The sequence below is a fragment of the Emys orbicularis genome, chromosome 8 (genome assembly GCF_028017835.1).
Source record: "Emys orbicularis isolate rEmyOrb1 chromosome 8, rEmyOrb1.hap1, whole genome shotgun sequence".
In the NCBI taxonomy this organism is placed as follows: Eukaryota; Metazoa; Chordata; order Testudines; family Emydidae; genus Emys; species Emys orbicularis.
Window position 1 is genome coordinate 105,404,711 of NC_088690.1, and position 12,186 is coordinate 105,416,896.

A 12,186-nucleotide genomic window follows, 5' to 3' on the forward strand; every position below is an offset into this window, starting at 1 on the left:
AGATATCTCCCCCTCCCCTGCGTAAAGAGGGATAAAGGGACATATCGGGGACTTGGCTAAGCTGAGCTCTGCTATATCTGATCTTCTGCTGACCTTAGGAACTTTACACCTGCGGCAGAATACAAAAGCAAAACCCTTCCCTCTCTAAGGTGTCCCAGGACCAGGGAGCCCTGAATCAGAGATCACAACCTCTCCTTGCCTACTACACCTGAGCAAGATTCAGCATGGCTAGAAGGTTATCATTTGATAGTATTTTAACATGCTTGTTGATTACCGTTGCAGGCAGAGAGTATTTTGGTTTTGGGCCTGATCCAATAGACGCTGAAGTCAATAGGAGCCTTTTCATTGATTCCAATGGCTGATGGGTCAGGCCCTTTGAGAGCATTTCAGAAATATCAAGGAATTTGCTGTTTTAACTGAATGTCACCCCTGATTTCAGGGCAGTTGTGGCGTAGTATTCATAGCACAGGTTTGGGGAATACAACGTCCACGCGTCTCATTAGGAGACTAATTAGTGTTCGTTAAGCACTTTGAAGATGAAAAGCACTAAGCATTAATCAGGAGAGATTTCTGGTCCATACTGACATTATTTGAAATATTCATATTAATTACTCTTTTCATTCAACGCAGAAGGAGATCAGTTCCCAATATTTAGGGAGAGCAGACTTGACACTGCCAAGGTGCTGAGCACTTGGGCCATGATGCAGCAAAGCACTTTAGTGCGACTGCTCACATGCGTGAAGTTAATGACAGGGTTAAGTGCTTTGCTGGATCAAGGCCAGAGTGCTTAGCACTTTGCAGGATCAAGCCCTGAAAGCAAAGAATAGTGTTTCTCTGTTCTGAAACACAAAGGAAGACCAACGTCGGGACATAAACTAATACTGTACCATCCCAACGAAGCATCAAGTTGGCCGATTTCTGCATTCCTAAAGAAGCCCATCTGCGTGAGGGATGCACAGGAGCAAGTTTACTTAGACAAAATATTTCCACCATAAGCAGCCTAACTATAATTTGTCAAGTACAGGGTCCTTATGCAAGGACAGGAGAAGAGCAGAAAGCAGATTGATCTCACCATGCAAATTTAATTTACCCAGGGAAGACTTGGATACTGTGGAGCTGGGCTAGTTTTAAAAGACCCTCTTGGAACATAGGAATTGCCACACTGGATCAGACTAACACAGGTCACCTACTCCAGGATCCCGGCACCAACAGTGGTGATGGGACGTTCCAGATGCCTCAGAGGAGGTGCTGTAGACAGTTATGGGATAATACGCTTGGAAGGAGCTCCTCCTAAACATCCACAAAATGGACACATTATCCTCCTGAAAACTCTCCTTTGCTGTGAAGTCTACAAAAACCTTGCCATTGGCTAGGTTGCTGGTATGCGGAAACCACAGCCTCTCATGCCAACCAATGCGGTCTTATTGTTTTCCTTGTACTCTCCCCCATTGATCTGTCTGTATCCATCTGTTGCCTCTTGTCTTAGACTCTTTGGGGCGAGGACCATCTTTACGTTCTGTGTTTGTACAGCAGAGATATTCTAGAGCTCCTAGGCGTACAGTAATACAACTAAATAATAATAATAACCTGCCCCCTGAAGGAAAGTCTCCTCTTAACCCACAGTAGTTAGACGCTGGCTTAAATCCTGAAGCAGGAGGTTTATATCCCTTTCAAAACTCTTGTTTATTTTCATATTTACTATTCTAACCCGGGATATGCCTGTGATCCATATAAATGTCTAGTCCCTTTTGAATCCTGCTAAACTCTTGGCCTTGCTGATATATTGTGGCAATATGTTCCATGCGCTAATTGCGCATTGCATGAAGAAGTATTTCCTGTTGCATCATACCAGCCTGCTGATTGGTTGATTAGTGTCCTGTGCCCTTTAGTATAAACAAATAGCTGGCCTCCAGGTATAATTTTGAAAACTCTCTGCTAAAGAAGTATATAAAGCAAAGCCTTAGGCAATTCAAGGACCACTATAGAGAGCCTGGTTGCTGAAAGATCTGTAAACATTATCCAGATTACACACAACAGTACCACACGCAGCCAGTGATGTGAAAAGCATGAATCACATTCTTACCCAGCTAAACTAACCAAAACTCTAAAGGAGCCTGCTAATTATTTCTAAGGACTTTTAATATTACTGTCCCTAAATTTGATTAAATACCACTCTAAATCCTTTCAACTGAACATCGTTAGAGAAAGCTGGCTTGATGGGGCAATAAAAATGTTTTCTGTTTCCCATCGACTAATGGCTCTTCTTCAGTGAAACATGCTATGTTTTAACATCACATAGTGCTCTTCCTCTGCTAAACTGGGGGAGCTGTGATATAGGGTTCAATAAGCATATGATCCTCCTCTTTGCTGATCAAATTAAGACTATTTAAAACTCTGTGCTTTAGAAGCACAGCAGGCTCCAATGGAGAAGTGTTAAGATCTCCAACTGTTCTAAACTGACAAGCAGGAAGGGGTGGAATTACATCATTTAAAACCACTGCAAAATGTGAAAGACAGGTTAATGCAGCAGCAAAGTAGAATGTTAAATTTCCCCATCTTCTTTGCAAGGAATGTGTCGGTCCCAGGGCAGAGAATTTTTCCAGTATAAAACTAATACACTCTAGTGCAGAGGTTCTCAAACTGTGGTCCATGGACCACCAGAGGTACACGAGCTCCATTCAGGTGGTCCGTGGATAGTTTCCTATAAGGTGCGTGCCTGGGCGGCCGCACATGAAAGAATGAAGGGCCACCCACCTAATTAGTGGAGCCGCACAGGCGTGGCTCCACTAATTAGGTGCCTGGACCCTGGATAAGACGCACACGTAAGGTGAGATGGTGGCCTTGAGTGGAATAGAGAGTAGGTGGGAGGGGGCAGTGGGGTGAGAAGAGGAGGTAGGGGGGATTTGGGGTGTGCAGGGCTGCAGCGGCCAGAGAAAGAGGCGGCCAGAGACCCCCCCTCTTTCCCAGACCCAGCTTGGGGGCTGCTGCGGTGGAGGAGAGAGGGAGAGATCCCCCTCCTTCCCAGCCCCAGCTCAGGGGCTGCCGTGGCGGGGGAGAGAGGGCACATCCATCACATTAGAAAGGTAAGACTACTGATATTAAAATATGAGTTGTGTGCTTTTATTTGTAGAACAAAAATATGTTAATTATTATTAAGGTTCTTTTTATATTTACCCAAAGCGCTTTACAATAGTTAGCTAACGGTACAAACAACATTAGGAAAGATCATTAAGTGGTCCGCTGAGACCCTCGGCAATTTTCAATTGGTCCGCAAAAAAAAAAGTTTGAGAACCACTGCTCTTGTGCAATTTTATATTGAGTGCTCATTATTTTGAGCTTGATCACTGCCTCCGATGGTGATTCCCTTAGGAGGGGGCTCAGAGAGGAAGTTTCCAAGAGGATACAGTCATGGTATTCCTCCCAATTATGCCACAGGGAAACAGGGTTTGACTCCATGCGATAAGCTGTGTGTAAGGCTTTGTTCCAAACCTGTCTGAGCCCCAGGCATCTCTGCACATCCCAGGGGAGCAGCAGAAGGCCAAGGCAATCTGTATGGAGTCCCCCTGTCTTCCCAATGATAACAGGCCCCTAGCCCCTTCCCACCATGCAGCACATCTCCCTGGCAGTACGACTCTAATTGACCTGCTCTACCAGGCACTCCCCCTGCCATGACTGCTCCCAGCCTTTCCCCAACCCAGCCCTTTGCTGTATTATTTCTTCCAGGTAACCTCTGTGAAGTCAGAGGGCAAACAATGTGTGTGCCTACAACACATCCCACCCCACTCTGGCCTATCCCCATCCCAACAGACAGCAAATCCAATCCTCACTCCCCCTTCCACGGTCAGATCTCAACCAAAATGAGCTCCTGCCAAGGGGTCTTGGGAAGCGGGAAGAAGGAGGAGGGAGAACAGTACCACGCAGGCTCAAAACACCTCCTCCTGAGCAGGAGAGGGGAGAGCCAGGTGCAGTGAATTTTCTTTGTGTGTGGATCTAGATAGCATGAACTGTCCCACTGTTAGGACCTGGCAATGCAGGTCTTAGTCAGTGGGAGTTTCGTTTGAGTAAGGATTGCAGGATTGGGCCTTTTGTGTTATGCTGGGGTAGGATGGAGTAAGATTATATGATTTAACATAATCAAAAAATGGATCAAATTTTCCTCTCGCTTACACCAGTGTAAATCCAGAGCAATTCCATTTAAATCAATGACTACAGAGTCACTCTGGATTTCCACCAGTGTAACAGAATTTGGCCCAAAACGTGTATCCCATGAAGCTATTGCAGTGAAGAAAATTATAAATATACAAACCTCCTGAGCAGCAGTTTTCTTCACTCCAATGTAAATTTTTCTATTTTAGAATCAATTAAAAAAAACCACACACACTGCAGAGAAAATGTAAGTGTAAGTATTATCTTTCCTTGACTACAGACAGCTACGCCACAAAACCTGTATTAAATTAACATGGAGTGGCTTAAACCAACAAAGACTTAAAAAGGGTTCAGAAAATATAGTCCAGGAACAAATCGTTCCTGTGCATCTCTCTTTCCTCTCATGCCTTGAACTTCACACTATGCCACTGCCTCTTTGAAGCACGGCTGCACGGACTGGATCTTTCACACCATGCATCATAACATCACTGGCTATATCGTTTCAATCTCCAGCACGTAGTATTAAACTGATTACTGGCAGGGTCCACTGCAGCTGCTCCTGTGGAGTGTTAATTAGTACTAGGGACGTGTTCATAGCGTAAATGGATCTTTGAGAGCTACAAAGATATACAACGTAAAGGTAAATCCAGAGACTGAATTAATAGGAATGTGCATATTACAGCTGTTCTAAACAACGGGTTACTGCATGTGCCTAGCTGGTGATTTTCAGAATCTAACTTGTCCATTTTGAGGGTTTGTTTTAAATAACAGGAGCAAGTCAACCACATTATATATAGATTAATCTCCTGAAAAAATAGTAATAGTAAATATATAAACAGAGCTGTCTTTAAAACAGCTCCTGAAATGACATTTCCCCAGTGTTTTTCTACAACAGCTGCGTCAATTTAAATCAAATTTGGTTTAAAGAAAATTACTTTCCAATTGAGATTGTATATGTCAAGATTGAGCCTGAAACAAATGTTTAGAGCTAGGATCCTGGTAGCCCAGGATTCTTAATGGAAATAAAGATAAGCATCAGAGCAAGACTACTGGCTGCTCTCCCAAATCCTCAATAAAGGACGTGTGTGCACAGGAGCAAAGAGATAACTGTCTATAAATAAAAGAATATTGCACTGTCAAGTTTTTGGAACTGGAGTTAGAGCAGCAGAGATAAATAAAAACTTTGGTGAAATGCCAGCTACTTCCTTGTTAGAAGGCAACACGAGCACCTACAAACTGGAGCCACACATCACTTCGAAACAGGTGTTTGGGACCCACGGAAAGAAGAAAGCATCTCTAAACACACACACCTCCAGCCTAATTCAACAACTTCAGTGCTACCGGGACTGATCGCCCCCCACTTTGATTTCACTACATCCAATCAGCCCCTAACCATTGGAGATCCTCCAGTGCCACCCAGTTCTCCGGGATTTCTCACAACCGTTCAACTCGGAGGGCAGTTTCATTCCCCTCCAATCTCCCGTCAAACTCCCCATCTTTCTCCGGCAACAAATGAACATCCATCGCACCCCTTGCTAATCAGCTTAGGGCTGCATCATCAATCGATGGAGGAGTGCGCCAGTAAACACAAAAAGTTTACCTTCCCCACATGAGTAACGCCAGAAAGCTGCTGAAAGCAGATCTGTCCACATCATGCTGTGAAATGCCCAGCCCGAATGCACGACTCCCCTCCTGACTGGTTTGCAATCACACATTTAGAAACATGCCCCCAACCAGGCTAGGAGAACACTACAAGGTGCATTACAACGTATTTTGGTCACGTTCACAGAGGTGCATTGGGGTGCAGTTGTCTAAGCAGACAAGCCATCTTTGCAGCCCTGCCAACGTGCATTTAAAGCCGAGAACGGGGCAGCTCTATCCTGCCACGTCTGCAGATGTTTTTGTATTTTTTTTTTTAAAAACCCAAAGAACCAATGACCGGCTCCAATGAGCCCCGCACCAGGGAGGGCGCTAGAGGTGCCGGTGTCAGGGCAAGCCGCAGATGCTCACTGCGCCTCCATCCAGTGGAGAGAGGCGAACACCGGCGCGCCCGGACGCGGCTTGTACTCACCGGAGCTCCGCGCGCGTTATCCCCCGGCTCCAGCCCATCGGAGAGAGCCCCGCGCTGGCTAAATCCCTGGAGCTCGGCCGGCCGCGCTCCCCAGCCCCCTGCCGGGCGCCCCGCAGCGCAGCTCCCCTCCGCAGCCCCGAGAGCCGACGAGGGACCCGCTCGCATCCGCCCGCCCGGTGCCAAGGCGCTGCCGAGTGGCTGCTGCCGGCTCCGCGCGGCGCCTCCCAGCCCAGAGCGCCTGGGGCGCAGCAGCGACGGCGGAGAGCGCCGCCTGGCCGCCGCGCTGGGGAACGGGGGCGGAGAGGCCGGCGGCGGAGCGGCTTAGCCCCCTCCTCACGCGGCTTGCTCAGCCCCCAGGCAGCGGGGAGACCCCGCCCCGCCGGCCCCAGCCCTGCCCAGCGCCTGGGGGGAGCACTAGGCGCTGGGCAGGAGACAGGTGCAAGCCCTGATTGCACCCCTTGGGCCCTAGTTGCCTGTCAGCCAGCCCCTGCCTGGGGGGCACAGGGTGCCTGTCCCGCACGGGTGGGAGAGGGGGAGCCCTTGTGCTGGGGGCCTGTGGCTGGGGTAGGAAGCAGCTGCCGGTTTCTTTGGGGAGCAGGGAGTCTCCCCCCTTCCAGCAGCCGGGGCCCCCACTCCAGTCCAGCGGATTAAAGAGGCAGGAAGCGTCTAGTGTGCCAGGGCAGGGAGCAGCCCGGGAAGAGGCTAGGGCAGTACAGCTGGTCCCTAATAGAATCATCCACTCTCTCTTTGGTAATTGGGGCTGGCAGTTGAGCTAATCAACATGGGAGTTTGGCTACTGTGCAGAGTTAGTGCAGCAGGCCCCGGGGTCTTCTTCACAACGCCGAATCCCTTGTTGGAGGGGAGGTGCAGGTGTAGGGCATGACAGGCAGGGGAGAGAGACACACTACACTGAAGCTTACAGCTCCTTCTGTGAGCTGCTCCTTGCGGGGATGGGTAATAGAGTTGAAAACCCTGCCCCCTGGCTGGGACTTAGCCCACAAGGCGGTAGAATAATGAGCAGGGTTTTTTTAAGTTCACATTCTTTTAAAAATATATGGAGGGACAAGAGCAGCCGCCTTCACTTTCCTAAGCATTTGCAATAGCTTGAACCATTCTGGGTAAGGCTAATTTAGTGCTGGAGAAAAGATTCAGCCCTGCAGCCTGAAGTTACCTGTAACTAGAGAACAGAGGGTGCCAGTGCAAGGGGCCCCTATACTCTCCATCACCTCTGAGCAGGAGGGACTAGCTCAAGGGCAGCACCGATCAGTTCAGTCCCTATTTCCATTCAGGCCTGGATCCCTCTTTAGAGACTGCCAACAAGAGCAGGCCACGTATAGGGTGGAAATGTTAGAAAATGGGCCAGGCCCACTAATTAATTTCAGGTAGGCCAAGCAGCCAACAGAGGGTATTGACTTCTGGGCAGTACTGATCTGGAGCAGATTTATTTCACGTGGTGACAGGGTAAAGTGCTCCAGGTTCTCATTTTCTGGAGGACCTGCTAAATAATAAAAAGCCTTAGCCATGGGAGAATTCCCCAGCACAGGGCCTGTGCAAACACCAGCGTGTATGGGACAGGGTAGGAGTTCTCATACTGCACATGATTACTAAGATTCAGGGTCAATGCAGGTTGCAGAGCTACCATGTGGTAGCCCTGGGAGGTGAGGCTGCCTTAAGCAGGGCAGTTCCTGGCTGCACTACTCTGGGATAGCGGCCCCTAAGCTACATCTCCTGGAGAAGCCCAGAACTTGAACTTTTACTGAAAAAGTCAGCACTGTGCATTGAAGACAGAATGGAGCCCAATGTCATCTAATCTAAACCTCACTTATAGTAAGTCACTCTCCCACGGTGTTTACTGGATTTAATGAGAAGATGTACATTGTGATAATTATTCCACACATACACCAGAGGGACAGAAGAAATAACTGGCCTGGGGAGACTCTGAGTGATCTACAATAATGTGCAATCCTCTGCTTACAGTTCTTGCTGCAGGAAGGAGATGAAATGCTGCTACTGGCCCTGCTACTGTGCACCTGCCCCTCCATGGCTGTGGGCTTCAGGCTGTGCTCTGTAGGTGGTGGAGGGAAGAGGGCTGTACAAGTGAGGGTCTGCTCCCTCCAGCCCATTCCTCTCTGAATCCCATCATAATGGATGATCCCAGGGAAGCTAACTTTCCACTATAGCCCGATCCTGTTTTTTTTTTCCCCCCTTCCATCGGAGGATCTTGTCCTTCATTTTTTAATATACCCACTAGAAAAAGGTTCCTGGAAGCAGGCAGGGTAGAGACAAGGGACCTATAAGTTCCATAAATAGGTTTCTCTGGTTTCTGTTCTACCTTGGCTGAACATTATACCACACTTTCAAAGATGTTCTATTCTAGCTGTCCCTTAATAGGTCCTATCACATATTGGAAGTGAAAGGCAGGAGAACCTCCCATACAGACACAGTATCAATGATCTTGGTCTAGCACCTGATTGTTATTTCCATTTTGCTATGTTTTTAAATTTTGCTTTCTGAAAACACAAAAGCACACACCCAATTGATCCTACACTATTAAAAAAAGAACAAGAAGTTCCTTTTAGTGCATAATGGAGGGTTTTATGATCATTTGTCAGTTGCAACAAGCATCACACCAGGCTGAAAGGTCCTCAGCTACTTGAACTTTAATTCCTTGTTGCTAGAAGAAAAATGGTAATTTTGACTATTACAGTCATCCAAAAAAGTGATCACGCAATTCTGAACTCTGAGCAGTTCATAACAGCTATTGTATTTTATGAACTGCTAAAGAAAAACCTGTTAAAAGTCACATCATAAATGTGGCATGCTTCCAGGTAGTGAATTATAGATCTTATGCACTCTCTCTGACATACACACAGTTTATACATATAGGAAACATGTTACATGTCATCCCATTACTTAACTATTTTATGTAATGCCTCTATTTTTCTATTAATTTGTATCTGCTCTTTTATGTCTGTTACCTGCAATATTAACTGAATGTAATAATCTGAAGTACAAAAATTACAGTAAAAGTGTAGAGCCTGCCTTAAATTGACAAATACAGGAAAGTAATTAATGGTTGGCAATGCTAAACAGTCGTAGCACAGTGCAATGACAGTTAACACAGACGAGAGGAGAGATGAGTGCCTGAGGGCTAAGCAAATATATGGAGATATACCTAGTTCATAGAACTGGAAGAGACTCTGAAAGGTCATTGAGTCCAGGCCCCTGCCTTCACTAGCAGGACCAAGTACGGATTTTGCCCCAGGTCCCTAAGTGGCCCTCTCAAGGATTGAACTCACAACCCTGGGTTTAGCAGGCCAATGCTCAAACTGTATAACAGGGGTCGGCAACGTTCGGCACGCGGCTCGCCAGGGTAAGCACCCTGGCGGGCCGGGCCAGTTTTATTTACCTGCTGACGCGGCAGGTTCGGCCGATCGCGGCCCCCACTGGCCGCGGTTCGCCGTCCCGGGCCAATGGGGGCGGCGAGAAGCCGCGGCCAGCACATCGCTCGCCCGCGCCGCTTCTCGCCGCCCCATTGGCCCGGGACGGCGAACCGCGGCCAGTGGGGGCCGCGATCGGCCGAACCTGCCGCGTCAGCAGGTAAATAAAACTGGCCCGGCCCGCCAGGGTGCTTACCCTGGCGAGCCGCGTGCCGAACGTTGCCGACCCCTGCTGTATAGAATCAGAATTAAAATGGAGTACATTCTTTTCAGATGACATATTCTCCATAAGAAACATTGCTGTAAAAAAGGGAATTGTTACATTGTTCGAAAAGGTAGATTTTCTGTTCCACAATTTTTTTATTTTTAAATCTGTTGGGAATGTTAGAAAGTTCTCTCTGCCTTTGGGGGGAGGAAAAGGAAGGAGGAAGGGAATCTGAGGCTAAGAGCCTAGGATGAAGTGGCAGCAATGCAGTTCTGCTCCATGGTTGGGTGATGAAGCAAGAGGGTAGGATTGGTGGAACCTACAGAGTTCATAAGTGCTGTCTATAGAACACTACTCTATGTACGCAGCTAAAAGGGGAATTGGGGGTAGGATAAGGGATTCCTGGCAATGTGAATCCACTGTCCATTCTTCTTTACAGAGTGGAAGTACAATGGCTGCAGGCCTGGATTTAGTTTTCCCCTAGACCTTTCCCAACACACATCCAGGTTACTTGAGCTGTCTGCTGGGAATAGGATTTAGCCCACAGTTGTTGAGCTGCTACGAAGAGGTGGAGGGGAAAGAAGAAAGTGGGTATGTGCTGGATTTCATGGGACGGGTACAGCTCTCTCATAGCTATGTTCCTCAGCCTTGTGTCACCCTGTGTGTTTTAAACTGCAATGCAGACATCAAACTGTGAAGCCAAGTCTTAATAGCATGCTTTTCCATCAGGGATTCGACAGCATATCTCCCATTGAGTGAGTTTTGGCATTGTACACCTATGCCTATGTGGAATTACCATTACTTTCATCCTGTCCTATTTGATCATCCGGAAATTCATTTTATGCCCTTCCTAGCAGAGTGTCTTGCACAAAACTACATTGAGGAAGCAGCAAAAAGAATGCAAATGAACAGCTCATAGGAAGTTGTAGTCTTGCTTATGATTACGTTATTTAAACATTGATTTCCTCTTCTGTCAGGAACCTGATCTTTTTTTAAAATGCTTGCACTGCCCATTGTCTCTGTGACAGACACCAGAGATGTGTATCAATTACACAATTGTCATCCAGTAAGTACTGCGGAGTAATTTGATTCAACATAATTATAAATTTTAAGTTGCAGCAAAACATTTTTATTCCTTTTTAACAAGACACCTGTGAGACAGAAGGGGAAAAAAATGAACCACAAACTAGATATGAAAAAGTGATAACATTGAGATGTTCAGCAAAGTTACACCACATACATATATTAACTGGCCAAAAATATACAAAACATTGTAAAAAAAAGTATTTTCAGAAGTAGTCAGAAATATCCTAGAGCCAATATTTTAGTCCCTTCTTAGCTCTGCATTTTAAAAGCAGCACTTGTTGGTATTAGCATTGAAAGGGATAATCCCCCGGCTTCACACAGCTTTGTGACAGTGACGTTCTAGCATCCCTCCTCCCCACGAAAGGAAGGAGAGAGAATACATGTAGCAATAGAGCAGGGGTCGGCAACCTTTCAGAAGCAGTGTGCTGAGTCTTCATTTATTCACTCTAATTTAAGGTTTTGTGTGCCAGTAATACATTTTAACATTTTGAGAAGGTCTCTTTCTATAAGTCTAGAATATATAACTAAACTATTGTTGTATGTAAAGTAAATAAGGTTTTTAAAATGTTTAAGAAGCTTCATTTAAAATTAAATTAAAATGCAGAGCCCCCCGGACCGGTGGCCAGGACCCGGGCAGCGTGAGTGCCACTGAAAATCAGCTCGCGTCCCGCCTTTGGCACGCGTGCCATAGGTTGCCTACCCTTGCAATAGAGTATCTTTCCCTGCCTCCGTTCTGTCTCCGCCTCCCTCCCCCCCCCCCCCCCGACCCACCCCCTCAAAGGAGCTGCCATGGAGGGAGCTCATGTAGAGACTGCCCTTTTGGCTGCCCCATATCCAGCCCTCCCCCCTTACTCAGCACAGCCACATCTATTTGGCTGCCCCCAAAACGTGGATTTGTCCCTTTGCCATTATCTAAAAGCTAAACACAGTTCTTTTGATGAAGGAAAGAAAGAAAGCTGGCAAAAGGGGATATTTTCGTCCTCAGTCTCTGAACCAGCCTAGGCTCAAATATATTCTGTGACAATACTGACTGGCTCTCCGATAATTAGCCCCTAGAAATGGACTGACATAGCTGCTCCCCCCACTCCCCACACACACACACACACACACACACTCCCCCCACTCCACACACACTTCTTGGTTGTAAAGTCAAGTTTGCAGCAGTTAACAGTATTCTCCCTGGGAGAACTCCACCTGCTGGTTTTGGGTTAATATTAAAACAAATGGGCAATTATCCA

The 12,186-nt window shown here is 47.0% G+C and overlaps 1 protein-coding gene across 1 annotated transcript in view; it reads right to left on the reverse strand.

The window, feature by feature from the left end:
* RASGEF1C (RasGEF domain family member 1C) overlaps positions 1–6,382 on the reverse strand; it is a 109,750-nt gene extending 103,368 nt beyond the window's left edge. Inside the window, exon 1 of the mRNA XM_065409602.1 lies at positions 6,218–6,382. Within this exon, the coding sequence (XP_065265674.1) occupies positions 6,218–6,382 (165 nt within the window). The remainder of the gene's footprint in view (positions 1–6,217) is intronic.
* Between the last annotated feature and the right edge of the window lie 5,804 nt (positions 6,383–12,186).